The sequence below is a fragment of the Mesoplodon densirostris genome, chromosome 8, assembly GCF_025265405.1.
Source record: "Mesoplodon densirostris isolate mMesDen1 chromosome 8, mMesDen1 primary haplotype, whole genome shotgun sequence".
NCBI lineage: Eukaryota > Metazoa > Chordata > Mammalia > Artiodactyla > Ziphiidae > Mesoplodon > Mesoplodon densirostris.
In genome coordinates this window covers 39314999-39341897 of record NC_082668.1, presented here as the reverse complement: position 1 = coordinate 39341897, position 26899 = coordinate 39314999, and the positions used below count along the sequence as shown (strand labels likewise).

The 26899-nt window shown below is 40.4% G+C and overlaps 1 protein-coding gene across 3 annotated transcripts in view; it reads right to left on the bottom strand.

Annotated features, from left to right (window-relative positions):
- The window catches only part of ANKRD44 (ankyrin repeat domain 44), a 326875-nt gene that overhangs the window by 191158 nt on the left and 108818 nt on the right, over positions 1-26899 (bottom strand). For all 3 annotated transcript variants that reach the window (XM_060106327.1, XM_060106328.1, XM_060106326.1), the window contains exon 2: positions 14656-14739. In XM_060106327.1, coding sequence (XP_059962310.1) covers positions 14656-14739 — 84 coding nt within the window. The remainder of the gene's footprint in view (positions 1-14655; positions 14740-26899) is intronic.

Genomic DNA, 26899 nt, shown 5'->3' with positions numbered 1-26899 from the left:
TGCCTATAATTATATCTGCAAAATGCTTTATAAATGAAGCTTTGTCCTCTAACAAGTCTGCTTTTAATAGGAAGCTTGGAAAGAGAATATTTGAATGTGTCTTAAAGAAAACCCAGGCACTCAGTTAATCTGTACCGATGTGTGAAGTCAAGTTGTCATGCTGTTGCAAAAACAGACTTCCCTGACATTTAGAATCTTGTCAAAAGCCAAGAATTCTGAATATTACTTTAGGGCAACTCAATATATTTGTTCTCAAGTTTTCTCTCCTTAGGAGAAAAGCCATTAAAGGTTCTCTAATACGGGAGAACTATATATTGAAATATGTGATTTATCTCTGAGGGAATTCTATCTTTTTCCAGCTTCATTGACAAAAATTTAGATATTTGAAATATACAATGAGATGATCTGATATAGATATACACTGTGAAAAGATTCTCCCATCAAGTTAATTAACACATCTATCACCTCACATATTTACCTTTTTTTTTTTTGTATTCCACATGTAAGTGATACCCTGTGGTATTTGTCTTTCTCTGTCTGGTTTCTTGCACTTAGCATAATGTCCTCCAGGTTCATCCATGTTATTACAAATGACAGGATTTCCTTCTTTTTTAAGGCTGAATAAGATTCCAATGTACATATATACCATGTTTTCTTTAACCATCCACCCATCCACAGATACTAAGTTTGCTTCTACACCTTGGCTACTGTAAATAATGCTGCTATGAACATGGGAGTGCAGAGATCTCTTCAAGACAATGATTTCTTTTCCTCTGGATATATACCCAGAAATGGAATTGCTGGATCATATGATAGGTCTATTTTTAATTTTTTGAGGAAGCTCCATACTGTTTTCCATAGCAGCTGCACCTGCTTACATTCCCTCCAACAGTATAGAAGGGTTGGTTCCCTGTTCACATCCTCGCCAGCATTTGTTACCTCTGGTCTTTTTGATAATAGCCATTCTAACAGGTGTGAGGTGATATCTCATTGTGGTTTTGATTTTCACTTCCCTGATTAGTAATGTTGTCCATCTTTTTATGTACCTGTTGGTCATTTGTATGTCTTCTTTGAGGGAATTCTAGTTTCTAAGGTACAAAGAAGAATATCACAATTCCTTGAAAAAGCTACTGTTATAATTAAATGTATTCAACGGTGAGTAAAATTGTCTCTAAAATTACCATTAACAATGATTTTACTTTTACAAAGAATACAAGCTTTATTGGTGCCCCTTCTAACTTATTTTTTCCTAAATGTATAATTTAATAAGTTTTTAAAAATTTTTTTTAAATTGTGGTAAAATACACATAACAAAATTTACCATCTTAATTTTTTAGCCCATTTCTAGGATTTGTACAATTGTTACCACAGATCAGATTTAGAGACTCCCTGACAAAAGAAGGGTAATATAGCCATTATTAAAAGGCTGTGGACCCACTGTGATAAAATCCTAGAAGGAATATTGTAGGAATATGAAATATATGAAGTAAATTCTTGTGGGCATGTATCCACATAGAAAATCTTGAACACATAACGTCAAACAAGAAAAAGCAAGTTACAGAGGATATAAACAACTTGTTTAGTTAATGTATTTAAAGATACACAACACCGGGCTTCCCTGGTGGCGCAGTGGTTGAGAATCTGCCTGCCAATGCAGGGGACACGGGTTCGAGCCCTGGTCTGGGAAGATCCCACATGCCACGGAGCAACTGCGCCCGTGAGCCACAACCACTGAGCTTGTGCGTCTGGAGCCTGTGCTCCGCAACGAGAGAGGCCGCGACAGTGAGAGGCCCGCGCTCCGCGATGAAGAGTGGCCGCTGCTCGCCACAACTAGAGAAAGCCCTCGCACAGAAACAAAGACCCAACACAGCCAAAAATAAATTAATTAATTAATTAATTTTTAAAAAAAGATACACAACACCATCTATTGTTTTGGCATCTATGTACACACAGATTTAAAGGTGTAAATAAAATTAGAGTATATAAAGACAAGGATGAGAAGGGTATTTAAACTTCAGGACAGTGGTTGCCCCTGGGGAGAGAGACATGGAGGGAGATGATGGGCCAGGAAGCCTAAAAGAGGCTTCATCTCTGTTCATCTGATCCTAGTTGATGCCAGATGAGGGTGATTCAATGGGAACAAAGCCATGTCCCAGCTCTCACGAAGCAGACATGCTAGGAGGGAGACAGACAGAAGACAGAAAAATGCACTGTGTATGTCAAGCGGTGAAAGTGCTAGCAAGAGAGGTTAGAGGCTGATGGAGGGAGGCTCTATTACAAAGGAAGTTCGGGACGGTGTCTCAGATAAGGTGGTGCTAATGCAAAGACATGAATGACATAAGGAGCATGCGTTTATATGAGGAAAACTCTACAGCTATTAAATTTCATTTTGTTTTTTTAAGTAAATATGGCAAAATGTTAACATTTGTTCCATTTCAGTAGTGGGCTCGTGGTTGTTTTCTGAATGTTTGAAATTTTTCATAATAAAAGAAACAAGAAGATTAAAAAAAAAAAGCCCACCACTGTCAATTCTTGAAAGATTACAAGGAAGGATGTCAGACATTTCCAGATCCTTTCCAAATGGAGTATCTTGAGCCTGTGACTGCAGATCCTATTTCCTTAGGTATCCTGCACACATCGGGGTCCCCTGAGAACAGTAATAACCCCAGTACTGGACAATGCTGCCTGGCCTTCAGGTTATGCATGCTTGCTTGCATACCCATCCACCCACCCGCCCACTAATTGATCTATCCATCCATCCATCCATCCATCTTTGCCTCCCAAATAAAACAAAGGCTTGTTCAAACACAGAGTGTTCCCTGTTTGAAAGGGAGAGGGCAGATGATAACGAGACAATCCAGCACATCTGTTTTAAATAGAGGGAAAGGCATATACACAAAGTAAGTAGGGACACAAGATGTAAAGCAACATGAAGCATTGATGACAAAAGACAGGACCTCTGAGAGCTGGAGGGGAAAACACACAGTGTCTGGACTGGTGAGCTAGAGAGCTGCCATTTACAACAGGCTCCAATGTCACCCTTCTCCTTCCCTTCTCCCAAATAGAGGAATATGGTATCTTAGTGATGTTATATTCCCACATGCATAGCAAAGCAGGAAGCGGGGAGGGAATCACAGCTACATGGATCTCTCAAACCCTTTTTTGGAAATAACATAAACTAAGAAAATGTGAGAAAGCATATGGGGTGTCAGTTCTAGTGCTACACCTCTAGCAGGTATTTAATAAATATCTGGTGAATGGATGAATGTATATGTGGTTGCCTCACAGTCATATTACATAAATAATGTAGTTTTTTGGACTCAGAGTATTTCCCAGGTCACAAAAGTCTATCAAAGGTCATGGCAAAGACTGTTGGTTTGCCCAACATCTCTCTTTCCTAAAAAACTATTTTTAGCCTAGTACATGAACATATGATGAGGTTCTAGACAATACATAAGCAATCGTTTCCTCAGTGGAAGTGGCCTTGGGGTGGGGTGGGGGTGGAATTCCCTTCCTCCACCTTCCCGCTATCTGGAATTTGGATGTGATGGCTGGAGCTCAAGTGGACATTTTGGACAATGAGATGGAAGCCACCTACCAAGGATGGCAGCACAAAAGGAGACAAAGACTAGCTCCTACCATCACTGAGTACAGGCAAACCTTGTTTTACTGTGCTTTGCTTTATTGCATTTTTCAGATACTGAGTTTTTTTTGTTTTGTTTTTTTTAACAAATTGAAGGTTTGTGGCACCTTTGAGTTGAGCAGGTCTATTGGTGCCATTTTTTTCCAGCAGCATTTGCCCACTTCATGTCTCTGTGTCACATTTTGGCAATTCCTGCAATATTCTGAAGTTTGCCTTTATTATTATATTTGTAATGGTGATCAGCGATCTTTGATGTTACTACTGCAAAAAGATTATGACTCGCTGAAGGCTCAGATGATGGTTAAGCACTTTTTAGCAATAAAGTATTTTTTATTAAGGTATGTACATTGCTTTTTAGATGTAATGCTATTGCACACTTAATAGACTACATTATAATGTAAACATAACTTTTATATGCACTGGGAAACCAAAAAATTTATGTGATTTGCTTTATTGTGATACTTGGTTTATTGCAGTGATCTGAAACCAAACCCGCAGTATCTCTGAGGTATGCCTGTACCACGCTAGTCTTGGACAGTCTATCGCTGTACTTGCACATAGGAAATAAATAAACTTCTGTTTTATTCAAAACCACTATATTTTAGTGAAATAAGCTTTTATTTTACTACAAGCTACCATTTTACTATTATTTATTTTCTCTCTAATGCAGCCAAATCTAATCTTAACAGATATACACATAGCATCTCTCCAAACAAAACCTTATAAAAACTTTGTTATCATACTCATTTTATAGACAGGGAACTGAGCCCAGAGTAGATTAATTGACTCAAAAACACAAAGAACCCAAGGCTTCTGCCTCTGAGCTAAACTTAGTACTCTATTCCCTATACCACAGTTGCATTTTGGTGTGACTGATAGGGATTATGTATCAACAAATAAAGTCACATATGTATATGTATAACTGATTAAATTTGTAAAATAAAAAAAAAAGAAAAAAAAATAATAAAATAAAATAAATAAAGTATATCAAGCAGGGACATATAAGGGTTGGTTGTGAAGGTGTTATATCAAAAATTCTGATCAGGTGCATGTGGAGTAGGAAAGCCAGGAAGGAGTTTAGGAAAGGGCTGAAGGAGGAGAATGTGGCCTGTGTTACACTCAGGGTGACTTCGGAAAGTACATAGCAAGAAACTCACAGCTGCCCTAGACTGACTGCCAGGAACATCTCTTTAAGCAGAAGGTTGGCAACTGATTTGACTACAACCAGCTATGCACCCTCCTGGGGAAAAAAATCCCACCCAGCCCCCCAGGCTTCTACCCTAATTAAATAAAACATACATTTAAGCTCTTTGCATTTCTTTTCTTTTAAAGTCAGTTGCAAAGATAATACATCTATAAAGCTACAAATGGAAAGTCCTCTGGCTGTCATAATTATATAGTTATTTAACATTTGAAACCAAAAGCAATATTTCCTTGGTAAAAGTCACAGCTGACACAACTAATTGATCTAAAATATATGTTATATCCTTCTAATTTGCACATATCTCTTAAGAATGATCTGGGCATGTGGTTATCTCTGCCCAATTCATTTTAAATATGAGTTAGCTCTTTTCAACAAAGCTTTAAATGTTTTTTTCTGATTATAAGTATATTCTAATTATAAAAGAAATTAGAAAATAAAGAAGCCCAAAAAGCACCTGGAAACTTTCACTTGATTTTTACCCTAATCGAAACTAGCAATCAAAAATTATTTTTCGGGCTTCCCTGGTGGCACAGTGGTTGAGAGTCCGCCTGCCGATGCAGGGGACACGGGTTCGTGCCCCAGTCCGGGAAGATCCCACATGCCGCAGAGCGGCTGGTCCCGTGAGCCATGGCCGCTGAGCCTGCACGTCCGTAGCCTGTGCTCAGTGAAAGGCCCGTGTACCACAAAAAAAAAAAAAAAAAAAATTATTTTTCCATAATTTATGATATGACATGTGGTTCATAAACCTAAGTAAAAAGACATGAAATTATATGATATTGCCCTCTAGAATCTCATTCATACACATTTCCGGTCTTAAATGCCGATGAATGGGGTCCCCCCTGAAATTCCTCCAAAGAAGGAAGCATGACGGTAGAAGAAAAGAACTCTACTGAGATGCCAACATCTCCCACCACCACGAGAAAGGCCCCTGTAACGTAATAAAAGGTGGGAGCACCTCTCTGCTTATCACTATGGGTAGCAAGTACCACACCATTGAAGTATGCTCTATACTTATTCAAACAAATATAACAAGTGCATTTTAGCAGTCATATACTAAATATGAACAACTTTGGAACCTGGTTTGTTGGCTTTCTTGTGCATGTGGCTTCTTGATATAAATGTATTTGTCTGTATCATTTATCAACACAATACTTGGTCAGTGTAAAAAATCGTAATAACACATAAAGGAATAAAGAAAAAAGCAGAAATCCTACTTCCCAGATTCAACCATAATTAACCTTTTGGACCTCTTCTTAAACTTATATGCACACATGACATATGCTGTTTAGCAACTGGCTGTTTCACTCAAAAATTTATCTTGAGGGACCTTCCCTGGTGGCACAGTGGTTAAGAATCCGCCTGCCAACGCAGGGCACACAGGTTCGATCTCTAGTCCGGGAAGATCCCACATGCCGTGGAGCAACTAAGCCCGTGTGCCACAACTACTGAGCCTGTGCTCTAGAGCCCATGAGCCACAACTACTGAGCCTGCGTGCCACAACTACTGAAGCCTGCGCACCTAGAGCCCGTGCTCCACAAGAGAAGCCACCGTAATGAGAAGCCTGCACACCGCAACGAAGAGTAGCCCCTGCTCGCTGCAATTACAGAAAAGCCCGTGTACAGCAACGAAGACTCAATACAGCCAAAAAAAAAAAAAAAAAATAGACCTTGAAAATCTTACCCATCAATAAATATATGTAATAGGTAAAAATTGATACAAATCACTCTTTTAAAAGATGGTATGATATTACCACATATGGATATACTGTAACATATTTCAGAAATAAACTACTGGTAATTTCTAATCTCCTGTTATTATAAACCACAGAGCAACAAGCATTTTTTGTATATATAGTTGTCCAGTGATTTCCCTTAGGGTAAATTCCCCAGCGTGGTACTGCTCTGTCAAAGGATATATACTCTGTTGAATGTTGATACAGATGTCAAACTGCCCTCCAAAGGCTAGTACAAATCACACTTTCCCCAAAAAGGCATCAAAGTGTCCATTTGTCTACACCCTCCTTGAGATCTTATTTTCATCTTTGCTGATCTGACAAGTAAATAATGGCACCGTATGGCTGTCATATGAATTCTTAGATCTCAGGTGAGATTGAGACTGGACACCCTTTCACATACGTGTTGGCTATCTACAGTTTCTTTGGTGAATGGCCTCTGCATATCCTTTGCCCGTGTCTCTATTTGGGTGTTTATCTTTTCCTAAATAATTTGCAAGAGTTCTTTGTATATATTAGGAACATTAACACTTTTCACATATATTGTACATACCTTTAGTTTATCTTTTAACCTTGTTTATGGAGATTTAATATATAGAAGTTTACAGTTTTTATATATTCAAAGATATCTTTTCCATTATGATGTTTATCTTTGTTATTATGCATAGAAAGTCCTCCCTCACACCAGGATTAAAAAAGTATTTCTCCCCTTGTATTCCATTACTTTCATCTTTTTATTTTCTACCTCTAGAATTTATCTTGATATAAGAAATTAGGGAAGGATTCAGCTTTTTACCAGCCAGTTGTCTCAACACCATTTATTAAATAATCCATTTCATTCTAGTAGTTTCAAATGCTTCCTTTATTTTATACCAAATGACCATATACACTTGAGTCTAATTCTGGACTCACTATATCTGTTTCACTGATTTGATTGTCTATTCCTATGCCAGTAACACATTGTTTTAATTTCTATACTTTTGTAATTTGTTTTACTATATTTGGTGAAATTCTCTCCTCACTGATTTTCTTTTTCAAGAGTTTCCTCATATATTTATTCCTCTGGATAAAGTTTAGAATGATCTTGTCAAGTTTCCCCAATCCAAGTCTTACCACCCAAATCAAATGCACTGAATTTATACATTAATTTCTAACAAGTGAGTCTTCTTTCCATCTGAGAATGATGTAGCTCATTTATTCACATTTTCATCCTTCCCCCAAACTTAACAGCTAACGAGGAAAACCATAACCCTTTATCCTAGAGATGTTCACATTTTCAAGCTATTTACAAAGTACATCTTTTAATTCAAGACTTTTCTGTGCTGTAAAAATGTCTAGCAACTGTAAAATAATACTAATGCCATTATACTTGGAATTTTCCCATAGCTCCAAAATACCCATCTCTACTATCTGGAGGGTGCACATCGAATACCCTTATAAGATTTCTCTTTCACAGAGGACGGCTTTCTGGCCTCCAAGGCCAGTGCTGGAGAAATGGGGCCTCAGCTGCTAAGCATCCCGGAGGACAATTAGGAATGATGCTAACCAGACCTGCCTTCACACATCGTAAATGCCCTGAAGCCACATCGCTGCAGCTTGCTCAGAGCCGTCTGGAGTTCATGAATCATTCTCTACAGGACACAGGTCATGGTTTCCAAACCACAGCCCCACATCCTGGGCAGTGGTCCAACAAGGAGCAGGGTGACAGTATTGCCTGGCATACGCTGAGAGATGGGAACCTACCCTCAGGACAAAAAGCACCCCTCCCAGAGGTGTGAAGGGGCTGCCAGCCTACCCATGGGCCAGGGAGCCAGAAATGCTGTCCATGCTTGCAGAACACGGGTCACCGCTCTCCCCAGAACCCCGGACCCTCTGCTTTAGGACCACGCTTTAGATTTCCAGATGCAGGTGGCCAGAGAAACCTTAACTGCTAAATATTTGCTGATCTCATCCACAGTTAGCAAAACGGTGGCCGGCAAGTTAGATTTGGCCCACAGATGTGTTTTCTTTGGCCTGAATGATGTTGGATCATTTTTTTGGAACCAACATTTAACAATTTAGAGATTTCCTGTATTTTCTCTTAAAAACTTAAGTCTGGGCCACGCTGCGCCTGCATTCTTGTGCAGGAACATTCAGTGAGAGTTGAGGGGGTCATCACCCCCAGTGACAGTGTGCTTCTAGATTTTGGGGACTTTGCTTTGGGGTTGTCCCCCTACCCTTGCGTGCAGCCTCCTTACTCCAAGCAGTTTCCGATTTAGGTCTAATTTAGAGGGTGTACAGGTCTCTAAGCTAACAAAACACCTCAAGTCTTTATCCCCGTATCAAATTCCTCATTAAAAAAGAAAGAAACAAGTAAGATATATGTAGGTGAGGGAAAATACACAAAAATCTAGAAGTGTAAAAGCCCGTGCTCTACAGTTTGTATTTCTCATGTTCTCGTGACATGATAGAATGAAGCTGAGAAAAGTTTAGAGAGAACATTAAATTTATCACTCAAAGTTCTTTAGGTAGAGTCAGATTGCAGCCTTCTGGATGGATTCAAAAATATATATTCTATTTTTAAAAGAAATAATGCAAATTTCCAGTTATAAAATAAATAAGTCATGCAGATGTAACGTACAGCACGGTAACCATAGTGAATAACACTGTATTGCACATTTGAAAGTTGCTAAGTAGATCTTAAAAGTTCTAATCATAAAAAAAAATTTTTGTAACTATGTATGGTGTATTTTTTGTAGGTATAGTAACACACACATGAGAACAAATTATAAATTTACTATTGATAATTTGTCTTATTTATTGAAAAAAAAATCCCCTCATCATACAATGTTGATACAGTTTCTTTTTTCTCACTTGGATCTTGAGACTAGCAGGCCACCCACCACCCCCTGAATTAATGCCTGTAGTCAAGAACCACAGCTTTAATGCTTTTCTCCCCTTTTTTCACTTTAAGTACTTTGCTAACATAAGCTTAGCTTTCATCTCAAGATTTATTCTAGTAGATGCACACATCATCCCTTCCTACCCTGGAACTGAAGAGAGTAAGCAAAATGCACCAATATACTTGGGCCAGATCCTATTATGGCAAATAATAAACATTAACTGCTTGGCAAAATCTCTTTTTTTTTTGTATAAAATGATGCATTAAATTAATCAACACAGGGACAACCCAACTGTGAAAAGGCATTTCTGAAATTATTGGGACAAAATAAAATTGAATATGCACTGGATATTAGGTGATACTGAGGAATTATTGCGAATTTTATTTAGTATGAAAATGATTTTGTGTGTGTGTATATGTGTGTGTGTTCATTATCTACTAGTGATACTTTAAAAAAGAAATAAACTCCATGGGTTTGCTATCACGTGGGACTTACAAATCTTAGAATTGTAGTTTTTCACAGTTTTAAGAGACTGTAAATATCACCTAGTCCAGGCATGGGAAGAAGATTTCAATTTATAGGCCAATTCCAATTTAATACTGCTGTCCTGAGAAGGAATTTAGGCCTTTAAGACTAAGAGGGGAAAAAAGGTCATGAACCATTAGCAATGCCAGCCAAGGGCACAAGACAGGAGAGTGGGGCAATATATGTTACTACTACTCGCTACCTTTAGAATCTCTAGTCTAGTGGTCTTTCAGGGAACTTAATACTTGTCAAGTCAACTCATTACTTCTTTAGACAGCTCTATGAAGTTATGTCTTATATTTTGACCTGAAATCTTATTTTCTGCAGCTTACAACCACGAGACATATAAGAAGAACTCCACTTTAACTTGACAGTGCTTGAACTACTTCAGACAGTTCTCCTGTAATTCCCAAGTCTAAAACATCACCAGTTTCTTCAGCCATTCCTCACTGGGCACGGTTCCTTCCCTGTCTTCACCACTCACTATTGACAGGCACCGATTTGTCTCTGTCCTTGTTTCAGTGCGGTGCGTGGTAAAACGGTTGGCTGATGTCATGCTGTCAGGACGTAATCCCCAAAATGCCTTTATTGAGTTCAAATTTTGGCTTTCAGACTCTCTGCATTCATTTAGACTTCACATGCTTCACCTCAATTTAATTAGTCTGATGGAGGCTACTAAATCTTTCTATTATCAGCTACAGCTGGGCCCACTTCAATGGATTTCTCAGAATATATAACTGTCTTCCCACCTTTCCAGCCCCTGGCATGCTACCGGCCAGAGAAACCACAAAAAAGACTCAGAGTACCCTTCCCAATCCTTCAGTGGCTCCTCAAATCCATCTACAGATTTTCAATCTTATGAAGAGAACTTTCAATCTTACAACTGAGAACTGAGGGCCACTAACTAAGCCAGAACTATTTGGCAACGTGTCCTCATTGGCAGAAATGAAAAACAGGCAACCACAAACTGGCTCAACGTAAGTAATAAAGCAGGCCTAGTCATTCACTCAACAAGTGTTGCAAGGACTGGACTGAGCCACCGAGCAAATGAGCAATCATGTCATCAAACACATAGTTTCTCAAAAGTAAAACACAGACATAAATAACTCAAGTGATGAGTGAGGTGCAAAGAGCTATGGGAGTTGAGAGGTGGTACAGAAGGGCAGCAGAAAGGAAGCTGAGAATCAGGCCAACTTACCAGAGGAAGCAGGAGGCCTGGAAGGACAGGTGGGATTGGAACAGTGGAGAAGTGAGAAAAGAATAAAATACCAGTGGGTTGAGTAATTGGGTTCGGTTGATGCATGCATAGGGTCCATGAATACTACTACTGGGAAGTAAAGTTTGGAAAAACACAGAGAGGCAAAGCTGGATGAGGCCCTTCCTCTATCAGGATCAGCTAATCAAAGGGTACTTATACCAAAGAACAGGCAACCCATCAAAAGATACAGAAAGGTGGGGAAGAAAAAAGAAGGCAAAAAAGTCAGAACCCAAGGCAGAAAGGACAAAATTAAGTGAATAAATAGGGGTAAAGAGAGAAAAGCCAAAGGTGAGAAGGGAAGACAAACACTGTCCTCCCACTAACAAGAGGCTCCTCCATGATTTATTTCCCTTCCGTACTGGTGCAGCCTCTCTTCCATCCTAAAATGAAACTCTAGGCTTAGATTTCTAATCCTTATTTATCTTCCATCTCCCTATGCCCTTTATTAACAACCAGTTCCCCTAAACTGCCTAATCCACCTCCCACAAACAGTCCCTGTGACTGATCCCTACGGAGTTCTGGCAAAGGAAAATCGTGACATGAAGAGGACAGCTCAGTGTCTCCAACATACCTGATAACAGAGTAGGGGAGCAAATGATCTTTATGCTCACCTGAGAGAAGGGAACAGGAGACATGAAGAGGGAGTCTTAAGAGGTGAGAGTGGAGGAAAGGGGCTGTGGACCCAGAAAAGCCACGGGATCAACATAAGGAACTCAGGCGCCCCTTGTGTGTGTTCATTGACTCACTCAACCACTCATTCATTCATGTATTCCCCTCCCTCCCTTTATGCCACCGTTTTCTGCTGCCACACATCCAACAGGCTACAAATAAAAATCAACTTCCTCAGTAGTCTCATTGGTCCCTCGTGATTAGGCCCCTACACAGTGTCCTGGATCTTCCCTCAGAAACACACCAAGGTATGATTTCTCATTTGTTGCCTTCTCTGCCATGATGTAAGCTCACGGGGGAAAGAGCTATCTTCTCACTGCTGTATCCCTAGCACCTAACACAGGGTCCGAACTCAGGAAATAACTGTCGAATGAACAAGACACTGTACAGACAAGTAAGAGGTATTCCCTAGAATTCTCTAAGACCAACAATTGGTGTGGCCAAAATTGCTAATTGTTCACCCAAGTCCCTGTTCTCTGACTCTTTGGGGCCACAGCTACACTAATTTCCCAACCTCCCTTGTAGGTAAGTTTGGCACGTGACTGAGTTCTGGGCAGTGGGACGTGGGTGGAAGTGATTAAAAGTCACTGCCAAGCGGACCCATAAAAATCCTCCCGTGCTTTGCCTCCACACTCTTTTTTCCCTTCTGGTTGGACTAGAGACAAACCCCTTGAGTGACCTTAGAAGCTACATGTTGATACCTGGGACTCTATGTGGAAGAGAGCCACCCCTCTAAATCTGTTCATAAGAGAATCAACCTTCTCCTATGCTTGAGCCATCAGACACTTCGGAATCTACGTGTTCAGGAGTAAACCTCTCTAATTCAGTCACACAGTTAGGTGACAACTCAAGTTAAGCTCCCCTAATCTTTACCAGCCAGCGGACGTTTGTCACTTTCCTAAGGAGAAATAAAGGCCATTCAGAGGACAGTACAATCTTTCTTGGGATGTATGACAGAACAAAAGTCCTGTTCGCTCATGATCATCAGGAAAAACCACAAAGCAGGCTGGGCAAATTCCGGTGATGTCAGAACCACAGATGATCACCTTCCTTGCCTCGCCTCCTCTCAGAAGTACAGGGCCCCGCAGGCCCTGCACAAGTGCCCAACCGTCTTCTCAAGTAGTCTGGCCCTGGCCTCATCTGTGCTTACCTTGCAAAAATGTCACAGCACATTGCTCCGTTGTTTTCAGTGCCAGCTGGCGAGAAGCAGCCCAGAGCTTTTTCAAAAAGCCAGAGCAACCTACACTGCCACAGAACAATGGCTGCACCAATGACTCGCCTTCTGAATAAAGCATTCAGCCGACCGGAGAGTGATGCAACCCCAGACAGAATTCATTTCCCGGTGACAAAGCTCTTCTTACCCCGATATGTCTGACTCTGTTGTTCCTACCGAACACTAGAGACTTCAAAGAAAACTCCTCTCCCCGATGGACTGGAGCATTTAAGTAATTGAGTTACATTAAGAAAATTAGTAGCATGTACTGTACATAATTGCCTGTTTAATCTAGGTCTAGAAAACTATTAACAGGGTAAATGATTGACTAACTCTTTTCACCTTTCTTCATTGCAGGTTTATTTATTTCAAGAACTTCCAGGGGCTTCCCTGATGGCGCAGTGGTTGAGAGTCCGCCTGCCGATGCAGGGGACACGGGTTCGTGCCCCGGTCTGGGAAGATCCCACATGCTGCGGAGCGGCTGGGCCCGTGAGCCATGGCCGCTGAGCCTGCGCGTCCGGAGCCTGTGCTCCGCAGCGGGAGAGGCCACAACGATGAGAGGCCCATGTACCGCAAAAAAAAAAAAAAAAAAGAACTCCCAGATCCAGTGGTTCTTAATCTTTGGGGGGTCATAGACCCGTTTAAGAATTTGATGAAATGCCTTGACCCTTTCACAGAAAAAAATATGTCCACAAGTGCACACACATATTACACACGATTTCAGGGTGCACACAGAATGCCAAGTCTATCCACTGATCCCAGGTTCATGGACCCTCCAGAGCAGAAGGCAGCAAAATTTCCCTCTAAAGGGCCAGAGAGTGAATATTTTTGACTTTTCAGGCCACATACTGTCTCTGTCACAGCAACTCAACTCTGCTGCTGCAGTATGAAAGCTGCGCTGCCCGTATTCCAAACAAACTTTACTTGTAGACATCAGAATTTGAATTTCATAGAGTTTTCCTGTGTCACACGATATTCTTTTTTCATTCTTTTTTCGGCTATTTAAAAAATAAAAACCATTCCTAGCTGGTAGTCTGTACGAAAACAGGTGACAGAGCATAGTTTGTCAATCCCTGCTGTAGGGCACGGGTTCTAGAGGTACACATTTTCTGTCTCTATTTTCACTAACTTCTAATGGAAACTCCACGTTTCTTCGCATTATGAATGCAGGCAGCAAACCTCAGTAGTGTCAGCAGAAATCACATTCATACCACATTAGAGTGGTAGCAGGTAGCACAAAATATTCATCAGGCTCACCACTCTTTCTTAATTATGGTCACTATTAGATCTCCTACTGTATCTTGCCATTTAAATGTGCTGATAAACACATATATTATTATAGGAAAAATTTGATTTGATAACTGAATTTCAACATAATTGATTTCCATTCAAACCCTATATATTTTATTTAGTGCATTTAAAAACAGAATTCTGAGAAGCAGGACAGGGCTTTCACCAGACACCAAAGAGGTCCATGGCACAGAAAAGGTTAAGAGGGTCTGAGCCGGCAAAGCCAGAGCATCTCCTACCAGAGCATTCACATCTTCCGTTTTGTAGATGAGCATCCGTATCTCCTCTGGATCACCACTGAAGATTGCTTGGACCAATGGTGGCTGTAAACACAGGAGAATTTGAATTAGAACTATAATTAAATAATTGGATTGCATTCAGACGCAGATGGCTAGAAGATATGTTCCCCAAAAAGTTTATTCAACAATTATCAATTGGCAGACAAAGATGAATATGGGACTCAGGCTCACCCTCACTCAAAGTCTAGTAGGGGGTATATTTGCATAAAGAATTAACTATAATATGATTTGAAAGCCATGACAGACAGTCACATCTAACCTGGGGCTACGAGTATAACATGAAAATCACCCCTAGTTGAAGATGTCCTTGAAAGGCCCTTAAGTTACCTATCAAGGAAACTACCAAATCTATGCTTTTGTGCATAGAGTCCCCTGTCCTTCCCCCATCTCTCATTAGACAATGTTCCCTGGTCCCTTTAAACAGTTCCGTTCCTAGAGGATGTTAATGGCCACGTTTCTGGCCTCCTGAACAAGAACTTTGTCAATGTTCGGACAACCCTTTAAATCATTCCTGAATGCTTCCCATAGCTTTAGCCAACAAGCACTGAGTGTTTTAGACGTGATTACCTCCCATCTATTTAAAGTAAGTGGCTATTCAACGCTAACATTTCTGTTTGTCATCTGTAATAGAATAAAAAATAAATAAATAAAGTGGTACAATGGTGGGGTGAGGAGCAAGAAGGGAGGCATTACTGAGCAGGTATCATTGAACTCACCTATACCAAACAAGACCCAACATATGGTAGAAGGATTTGTAAAGCTTGATGGAAACCCAGCTGAAAGAGAAACTGTCTCTGCTTGTGTGGTAGCATGAGAAGAGTATCCAGAAAAGCTTCATGGAAGGCACCTTAATGAATGGGTTTGAGTGTGCAGACAGGGAAGGAAGGACACGTGGGCAGAGGGATCGTGGTGCGCAAAGGTGTGGGTATGCAAATCCATGTTACAAAGGCTGCCATCAACCTGGTGACCAGGGTGTGGGGGGAAAAGAGGAAAAGGCGTGGGCTCAGAGGTTTGTGTTGGGCTTGCCCACACGGTGAAGGATCCTGTTCAAAGCCAGTTATGCCACTTGCCAGCTACATGTGGAGCCCACTTCCCGTGTGTAATGTGGGGCCGAACATGATCTTTGCTGCCCAGCCCCTCAAATGGTTGGTATTAGGAACAAATGAGATAATATACGGAAAAACCCTCTGTAACTCTACAACACTACACAAATAACAGATGTTTTCACTAAGAAATGTTCATGATGACAATACGGGCTATTAGACTATTTTTTTTCAAACTTTAAAAACCTTGGCAATAACACACACACACACGCACTCACACACACACACTTATACAACTTTTGGAAATATTTTAGTCCTAGTAGGCAATACGATGATGGCAGTTTCTCAAACTTGTCTGACGGTAAGAATCACCTGAGATGCTTGTTAAAACTGTGTTCCTAGATCCCTTCCCTGGAGATTCTGGGGTGGGATCTGAGAACCTAGATTTTTCATAAACACCCACTTAGTTCTTGGGAACTGGAGAGCACTGGCCTAAGGTGACATGGTTAGCATGATTTGCCTCAACCTCTCCCTGTGCCATCTATGTGAGACTCCAAGTCCTGATTTTCCCTACAAACTTTCTTTTCTCTTTTTTACCTGCCTGGTGCCTCTCTTACATGTTTTGATGGTGTTCCTTGTTATTTGGGGGGCCAATGTAAGTACTGTCAGTAGGAATATGGTAAGATTCCCTGAGGAAACATTATATAAAAAATGTTAAATTGCAGATAAATATTTCCATATGCCAGGAATTTGTCCACAGTTTTCCCTCTGCCATCAAAGTTTCCAGCGAGTGGACATTTGTATCTCTTTTTTGTCCCCAGTACTCTCTTAATCCTACCTTCTTGCCAAGGTGTATGATTCAAAGATAGTTTCTCAAATTGCCAACCATTAAGTAGCAGGAAAGAAGTCTTGAAAAGAATGCAAGTTTGACTAGTTTGGCGTCAGCTGGCACTCTGCCCAAGACAAGGACTTCCTTCCCACACTTGCTGACTACCTGTTAACCATGTCTCCAGGCTATCTGCCCCATGTCAAGGACCATATTTCATGTAAAACAGGCAGTCACACAAAGTCAGGATTTCAACAAAAATACTGAATCTTTTATATCTATTTCATAATTCTCTATCTGCTCTGCTTGTGGCCAAATGCTTGTGTATACTTTTCTGCCTTTTTGAACCTTGAGAGAACGCAAATAACAAACCCCAATAACCATGGGATGACAAGCAGAGGCAGACAAGATTTTAGTGTTGAGTCAACAGTGGTCAATCAACAGTTGAAAAGTTAAGATTCCGAGAAACAAACCCATCCCAGTTTAATGCACCACTAGTTAGTCACTTTGAGGAAACAGAGCTAGGTAAGCAAAGCCTCTCTTCACTCATGAGTCTAAGGAATGTGTGAAGATATTCAGTCCTCACACCCCTCAAGAAAGACAAGGGTTCCAAGCTATGGCTGGAATGTTCCCAAGGAGAGCCACCCTGTAATGCTGCCAGACAAAGATGCCAGCACAGTCCTTCTTCAGGGAGTGGTGTGTGGAGCTTCCCAGTCCCCGGTCTCTGAGACTGCTGGAAGGGTATCATCAGTGCAGAGAATTCCAGCAGAGAATGGTATGAACACTTCCCCAATGCCTCCCAGCTTCCCTCTGCTAAAAGCTGCTTTGGGAAGCATTGTCAATGCCCAGAATTCCTAGCATCCATTGGGAAGAAGCTGAGCCATTGTTGTAACTCTTCCAAAGCTGCAGTCACATACATACATGAATATACCCACATGTACACGCCTACATTTGTACATGTATGTACACATCTGTATCTACATTCATGTGTGTATACACAGAGATACATGCTGATTCACTCACGAATCCCTCACACTCCCTGTGGAATAGAAAAGTGCCGGTTCCCCAAAGCCCAAAGCCTTGCTAAATGGACATCTCCACCCCAGCTGGGCTGTGCGGCCACTGTGACACCACTGTCCTCACAATTGTTAATCCAGACATTATGAGGTGCCAAACCAGAACTTCACAGACACAGGCTTTGCTTGAACGGAAGCTGTGTGTTTGCATGGATGTAGTTCTTGAACTAAATTTCTGTAACTCTTGAGCCAGTGGTATTTAAAAAAAAACAAAAAACAAAAAAAACAGTACGGGTGTTTCTTTTTTTCTCCACACTCCCAAATAAAATATGCTCATAGAACACTTTGGCATTCCCTTTTGTTGGGATTTTAATCGGATCCCGCTCTTTTATTTTTCCCTAGGTAAACACTTGCCCTGAGAATGAATATTTTGAAAAATATTTCTAAATACTGTTGCTATTACACGATTTTAAGAAAGGGGGGATATTCTAAATACGATATTCTTGCTCATAAGTACCAAGTACTTATATTCTGTTGACTATTAATTTGGCGATCACTGTATCTTTTACACCTTTTGCCTTGACCTTGATGAGGCCTTACTTGCAAAAGAACAGAGTCCTAAGCCTTGGCATGTACAAAAATTTTTTAGAAGTTTCACACACTTCAACACTAGCATATACAAAATAGGAGTGCTTTGTGTGCAAATTTGAATAAACACAAATTTATTACAAGGGTCAAAGTTGTGAAAAACAAATAGTGGCAGGAAAAAGAGATTCTGATGCAGTGAAACCATTGGTTATCATTCCCTAAAGAAACTTAAATTCTTAAGAAGAGATATACAGTAATTTTAGCTTCAGTTACTGGAATTTTTTAAGCATGTTTAGCAGCTGTACACTGGAAATGACTGTCATGTGCTGTAGATACTGGCACAGTCCCTCATGTAGATCGAGAAGGAAGAAGGATACTTCCAGGGCCTACTTTACCAATAGCACAAGTGGGAGTCAACATTCAGATGGGACCAGTCCTTGTCTTTCAATATCACCAACTCCCAGCACTGTACCATCTTTGCCAGGAGTGTTAACAGCTGCCTTCTAGAGGTGACTGTCTGCCAGGCTGATGACATGTGACCTCTCGAAGACAGAAGTGCAGAGCAGAAGCTGCTTGAATTTGGCAGCCACAATGAACGAAGTAGCCAACCTTGCTGACACTGGGAACTGAAAATTTATCAGGAAAACGCCAATTTTGCTACCCACATCCCCTATCAGCCCACTCAATGCAATATTTTTCTATTTTATTCTCAGTCTTTGAGAACAAACTAGGAAAATATCCAATTCCCCAAAATAAGATGCTAAATCGAATGGGTACTGATAAGTGTTCTCAAACTTTGAAGTAGAGTTACAATTCCACTAGGGGGAGCAAGACGGTAATTTGTTACCTGGGAGATAAGAGTAAATGTTCAGGTTGCGTAATAAGGTAGCTGGAGGATCCACTTTGTTCAAGACATAAAAGAACTTTAGCTACTGAGAGAGCACTTAGTAATAAGTAAACACAAACACTATTATACCCAAAACAACAGTTTTAAAACCTTTCCTATTGATTCCTGAGGGTCCAGGTTTTTAGGAAGTAAGAATAAAGCGATTTAAAACCCAGGTGTTAAAGAATTACTTTCATCATGTGCAAAACCCAATTCAATTATTTCCTCAATTTCACTTTTAAAAAGTGCTCCTAGTGGCATCAGATATGCCACTGGTTTAGGAATAAAGCCCATCAGGGGTTCTATGAAGAAAGCACAGCTGGTTTAGAGGATCCACTTCATCCTGTCCTGCAAAGAGGTCGTGGGTCACCCCTCCAAAGTCTCCTAATGAAACCATCAATTTGATTTGGGCTAAAACCACTGTATAGTGCATTTCACTTTCTCTTTGTCAGAGCTGCGTGTTCTTTACTAACACTTTGGCTTTGGAAGATAAACAGAGTGATAGAGGCTGTCACTGAGCATCTGGAAATACAGTCCATGGTAAGAAGTCCAAGAAGATGCTCCCGCATTACATTCCAAATTCTTGGTGTGTTGCTTGTCTTTTTCTGATTAGATTGGGTAATTAAAGACTCCAAGTCTAAAAGAAAACATCTTGCATTCTAATCAGGAGTGGGTGTTGGGAGTCAATCAATAGCCAAGAGGGAAAGATGATATTCCTAAACATCTGTCCACACTTAAGTATTCTGAGTACAGAATGTCATTAAAGCAGGATGGGAGCATGTTATTAGTAGCTAATAGCTGATGCAGCAATAATCTGGCCGTATGAAACTATCAACGTATATGAACATGTTGAAATACTTCACTAGGTAACAACTGGTTTTTGTGTAAGGCAGTGCTTACATTTTTTACAAAAGGATAATAAAAATTTGTTCAAGTCACTAGATTTAATGGACAGAACTTAGCTCTACTCATGTGGCTCCTGCTGTGTGATCCACTGAAAGGATGCCATTGAGTGCTTCCTGAATATAGATCACTCTACTTGGGGAGAAGTTCACTCCATCATAGAAAGACAATGATGATCATAAAATCAAAATCTGTTTCCCTTAAGAACTGTACAAAATATACTGCGTCCTCATAAACATTTCTTAATGCAAGACTACATGTCTGAAAATGTCTCCTACAAACTATGCTGCAGAGTAAGTGTCTATAATATTTCCGATTATTAAAAACAGAAACATAAAATTCCAAGTATCAGTAATACCCTCCCTATATGTAGCTATTTATTAACTTTATACTTAAACATTGTGAAAGAAGAACTATATTTAATCAGAAAGTGGAAAAATTAATTTCTCTAACCTTTTCCAAAATGAAAATAACACATAGGCATTGACTATGATATAGTTATTCAAGGACCCATTGTTCAGTTTTTGGAAAATTCACATCCTTTGTCGCACCTTCCTTTCCTGAGATCCTCCTTGGCTATTTCTCTGCTTTTTAAGAGCACTCATTAGCACCTTCACGAGAGGAGAGCTGGTCCGAGGGAAAATGAAACCCAGGCATGTCAACTTTGCTACTAGTTACTCACAAAAGGTTAGGTAAAAGGAAATGATGAAACAAGAGTATCGGTTAGCTTGAAATCTGGAAGCAATGTTGATTTTACATACCTGAGATCTCTCTCTTTTTTTCTGCCATAGGAGGGAGACTCCTCCTATGTTTGGTATCAGATTGACTTGGGATTAAATCTTAGCCATAGTTTCCTCATCTACAAAATAGGGCTACTGTAGCCATTTTATAAGAGGTGTTTAAGAAATGACATAATATATGCAGTGCCTCCTGTACAGGGCCAATGCTCAATAAAAATAGCGATTAGTGTTGACTTTGAGGTAACAAGCTCAAAAACTTTCATAGACAAGTGCATTTATGTCCATCCATCCTACAGTAGGAAAAATAAGGGATCCAGGGAGATTTCCTTAAAAATTACAGAGCATATAAATCAAGTTAGGATTATAACCCACTCAACACCACCAATAAAGCGGAGGGGCCCATCACACTGGGGGGAAAAGCGTTTACATACAGGAAGGGGAGTAAAAATCACACTGAGCTTGATTTGGCCTTTGTTATCCTGGCCAACCTCAAAAATGTTGCACAACCTCTCTGTACTCAGGGGTCTAATCTATAAAACCCAAATAACAGCAACTCACCTGAATAATACATCATCTCTCTTGACTAATCCAGCTGTGCCGCATATTTATGTCCACTGGATGGGACGTGAAATCATAATTTTACTATTTAAGGTTATTATAAACAAGCACGATTATACTTTTCCTTTATGCTCTCCTGATGGTCATAAAGGAGATTAATCCCGTTTGGAGCTGTGAGGGGGTCGAATGATTTGCCTGTTAGTGGCAAAGTTGAGACTAGGATTTAGTTTTCCAGATTCTCCCACTTCATGCTTTCTCTCCCTCACATGTCATGTTAATACAATACAATACAATAAATACAATATAATACAATTAATACAGAATATATTATATATAATTCTTAACCAGTAATTCAGCCTCAATTTCAATGAACTTTCTATGGAGAAATTTACACCTAACAACTCACTAAGGGAAAATGCTACCATATCTATTCTCTCTGTGTGTGCGTGTATACACCAAATAGTGACGATATATGTATATATATTTCTAGATCCAGCCACTCCTAACAAAATACCTAACAATAAAACAATCTTGCCAAAAGTTAGAAAACAAATAGCTACAATCTTTCAAACTTGGGGTGCGGGGGCAGTCCGTGTGGATTGAGTTATCAGAAAGGAGACGTAGGTATTAAGCTGGATTTTGAATGAGACTGTGGAGAATATCTTTCATGCTGGAGAATAGTAGATGATGAGGTTAGAAGAAAAAAAAAAAAAAAAAAAAAACTGGGTTAGGGGAAGCTCCACGCCAGCAGAAGGAGATTTTTGTTTGTTTAACATCTTTATTGGAGCATAATTGCTTTACAGTGTTGTGTTAGTGTCTGCTTTATAACAAAGTGAATCAGCTATATGCATACGTATATCCCCATATCCCCTCCCTCTTGCATCTCCCTCCCACCCTCCTTATCCCACCCCTCTAGGTGGTCACAGAGCACGGAGCTCATCTCCCTGTGCCATGCAGCCAACAGAAGGAGATTTAACCTAATCTTCTGGGCAAACAGGAACTGGAGGTCTTGAGCAAGAAAATGGCACAGAGTCTTTGCAAACCCTTATCTGGCCAAAGTGTGGGCCGAGCATTGGAGGAGGAGAGTGGAGTTAGAGAACCCAGTTAGAAGACCATCGCCACAATCCAAGGCATCTCAGGAGAGAACTCTCCGATCTCCATTTATCTCAGGCTCCCCGATTACAACTTACAGGGATATAGTGGAAACAACAGATACTGTTTTTAGTTCTTTGACGGTGCTCTGTTCCTGGATTCACATTTGGCTCAGCACCTGCACCACTTTCCGTTATAGCCCAAATCTCCTGCCCCGAGACACTACTGTTTCCAGGTGAAATTGAGGTTACTTCCTTCAGTGCCTGGAACACTTCCACCTTTTCCCCAAGAGAACCTCCAGGGAAATAAGTTCTGTTTCATCAGACTTGTCACTTGGGCACTGAATTTAAATCACAGCATTTCAAAAATAGGCCACAACCATAAAGAGAAAAGCAAAGCAAAACAGCACAGACATAGTTTGCCAAATGCCATATTTGTATTGGGATCTGCTGCCAACTCCCCACATCTTTTTTCACTCCGCCTAGTTCGAAATGGCCTGAGACCAAATCTCAACTTTAGCTAAGTCAATTAAACAGTGTTCAGGAGTTAACCTTTAAAAAAAGTTAATTTAAGCAAGGGCACACTGGATCCAATAGGTTAGTGTGTGCAGCGTATTTAAATCAGTGTAATTTTAGTGAAACAAAAAGAATAATATACTTCTACAACAGTTTCTTGTTTTGAGAAATTTTTATAGAGGTTTTATTTCCTATCTTAGTTTTTAAATTTACATTCTTTTTACAACTGTATCTTATAGCATAATGAATTAATGTGGTTTCAAATATTTTTTTAATGTGGGGTGATTTAATAATGTTAATCAATAAAAGCCATTTTAGTGATTTTTGTGGGGAAAAAATTATATATGGCCAGAAGATGGTTTTCAGGGTGATAAGTGTATTCAGTGTAATTTCTTTGTTCAGATATAGAAAGCGGTTCTCAGTTTTAGGATGCATTGTACAAACACAACTTTTTATTAATATCTGGTATGTACATCCCTTATCATAAGGACAATGGTAAAATAGTATTCCTAAAAAAAAACATGACGGAAAGTTAATTACAGTAATATTCTCTTGCGATCTAGGGTAATAATAACTTTTGAGAATTACTGGAAATTGGAAGCTAAATAAAGCAATTCAAGCAGCCTTTAAAAACAAAATCGATGTGTAGAAATAAAAGGCATTCATCAGGAAGGTGGCAATTTCTTGTTATATTTGAGGGGGATGGAATGACCACACATGAGATATATGAATTAACTCAATCACATAAAGTTATTCATGATTCAGGCAAACTCCAAACTGGGTTTGTCTAATTTGTTAGAACCTGGATTCTCTCAAAAGCCACCTTTTGCCCAATCAAGTCTTTCCAAAGCCCATGAGATTTTCCCTTTAAACCTCTCCTTCCTTTCTGTAATCCTTTTTCTTTGAATTCCGTATGCATTTCTTGGAAAGGGAGATAGCAGTTAAACTCTCACCACATCTCCACAGGCAGCCAGATGAGGGATTATGGAGATGTGCAAAACGGATTCACCTTCCTGGCCTTGGCTGCTCAAACCACTCCCAAATCTAAGGCAGTGGGTTGACCAGGACCTCCATTAGTCTCTGCCTGAGATGCCTGAAGGGTCCCCTGCTGCCCACAAAACCAGGAAAGTTACAAGGAATGCAAATCTATAAGGGACCCTGTCAGGGTAGTCTTCTTGGAAGCATCTTTCCAATTTCCCCATCCAGTGTCATGGCAAGGGCACTCCATGACAGATATCAAAGGGAAGTGATAAGACAGCAGGAAGAAAGCAGTCCAAGAGACTGAAAAACATTAGATCATATAAAGTGGGAACTTTTGCAAAAAAGGAGAGTCACATCGTATTTCCTTGCAGGGACACCAACCCAGTTCGTATTTCCTTTATTTCTCTGCACAGCACCCCGCCAACAAGAAATGAATGATATGTTTTTAAAAAATTAATCTGGTACATTTCAGATAACAACCACATTCAATTCAATTCAACCAAGATTGATTAAATGTAGGAAATTTACTAAGGGTAAGAAATTCAGACACTGAGATGTTATAGCCAGTCTCCCCCTTGATGAAGTTACCAAGGTGCAAGAAGAAGTAGACAACCTGAGTGTAAGGTAAGTGCCATAGGAGAAGTACATGAAGAAGAGAAAGAGGTCACACCTGGCTTCCTGGAAGAGGTAGCCTTTGAAATGAATATTGAAGCTTAGAGAGGATTTAAACAGCTAGAGATGAATGAATGGGAAGGGAGTGTTCCCACCTCAGAAAAACGTGAACAGAAGACTGAACATGCACAGGAACAGTTTCATTTGGCCCGAGCCTGAGAGAAGTGAGGTAAGCTGAGAAGTAGACAGGGATCCTATTCTAGAAGGCTTTGAAAGTCAGGTTGAGAGATTTAGACTCCTCTCTAGAGCTGGGGAGCCATGCATGTTTTCAAGCAAGGGAGTTACCTAAGAGCTGTGCTTTAGAGCAATCATTCTGGAAATGGGTTGTATGATGAACTGGAAGAAAAGACTAGAGTGGTTCAACAAGTTAGGAGACCACAACAACAGTCCGGGTGAGAGGTCCTGGGATGGAGTCCCTTAGTTATTAGGGACTAAAAGGTAAAAGAGCCACCTCCACCTTTAATGTAACAAGGGCAAGCCAGCTCAAGCATGGCCGTCTCCATTCAGAAAGGCTCTCACCAACTTCCTGGGTGACATGAAGGGCTCTCTGGAGCAGGGCTGCCCCAACCATCGGCAGAGGAGCACCGGAAGTTCTGCAGCATTTGCTTTCTTCCCTTTTCCACTTGTGCAAGCATCTCCAGTTGCCTACTCTGTCCTGTTCAGCTCTGGGATAGGAAGTTCCTAGGGCTCTGAAGTCAGTTGGCATCCTACATCTGTACAACCAACCTGCTACTTCTCTCCCCACTCCACCACGGAAACCAGAGCACCAGGCTTTTGGTTTTGGTGCTACCTTCATAGTTTAGGTTTTGGTGAAAAGAGAACTTATCTTTATGTCATAAGCTCAAAAAGCAAAAAAAAAAAAAACCCAAAAAACATAAAAAGAAGACCCAACTTAAGTATAATGCTGTCTTTATTTCCTAATTCTAAAATTTAGTCAAAGAATAAAACTATTTTTTTTAATCATGCAAAGTTTGAAAAATAGAAGTATTACAGGAAAGGGACTTTCTAATACATAAAAACCTCTATGCATTTTCTCTTTGTCTTATATTTGCTAGTTTTTAATCTGTCGTTTCCCTGTTGCAAGAATACAAAGAGAGGGTAAAGAAAAACATGTAATAACCTTTTCCGTCACCAGCATTAACAGCCTAATGTGTACCTTCCACATCTTTCCCCAAGTCCTTGCTGGTATATAAAAATATAAATACAGATATAGGAGGCTACACTGTTATCTCCAAGGTGAGATTTTACTACTTCCCTTTCTTGGTATTTGCAAGAACAATAATATATTGAGGACATCCCCCAGATCAGTAGCTATTGGATTAACTCATTTCTTTTCATAGCTATGTGATGCTCCACGATATGGATAGATCATAATATATTCAATTACTCCCCTGTGGCTGGGCATTCAGGTTGTTTCTAGTTGGTGGCACAGCAAACAGCCTCTATCAGTGTCCATCCCGGCCAGTGCATTTCACAGAAAAGTGCTACCAGAGCAGAAAGCATTTTCTGAGGACCTACTACAGGTTATTTTTATGAAACATGCAGAAGAAATGTGTGCCATAGTCCCTCCCTCAGAGAATGCCAAATATAGCTGAGGAAGTAAGCCTAGCCCACACAGAACAATTAAACCGTGTAAGACGGGACTGAGCCACGTTCTACAGACTTCACACAAGTGGATGCCAGGTTCTCCTCCAGCACAATGATAGCTCGGAGGTCCCTTTAGCCCTAACATTCTAGGAAGCTTCTCAGATTCAGAAAAGGGGGAAACAGGAAAGGCTAAGAAATCAAGGCGGTATCTGCAGAGGAGGCAGTACTTGACCAAGGCCTGAGAACAGTTTAGATGGATGGAGAAAAAGCAATTGTATTTCAGAGACAAATGAGCCAGGGTACAGCACTGACTTGAGCCACGTATATGCTCAGGAGAGTGACAGTAAGCAGGCCCTTCTCTAGGTCACTGCATTTCCAAACATGCCCTCTCGTATTCCTCCATGCCCACCCAGCCTCTGCTTAAAGACATAAAAAAAATCCCAAGTTTAGCTGCCACAGAGCACTACACTAACATTGATTTAAATGTGCTACTTCCAGCCAGAGTAAGCTTGAAAATACTCCCCAGGTCTCTTCTCTCCCCATTCTCTACACACCCCTCCCCAGCCCTGCACATGCACACATACACATACACACACACACACACACACACACCACGTTGTCCTGTGCCCTGTAAACAATAGCAGTTGTTTAAACTGTTCCTGTCCATCTGGGAAAGAACATGAGGAACATGGAAGAAAGTAATAATGAAGTTGAAGTGACTGTAGTGTAACCAAAAAACTGAGCTCTTTTGAGAATCAAAAACCCTATTAAAAATGC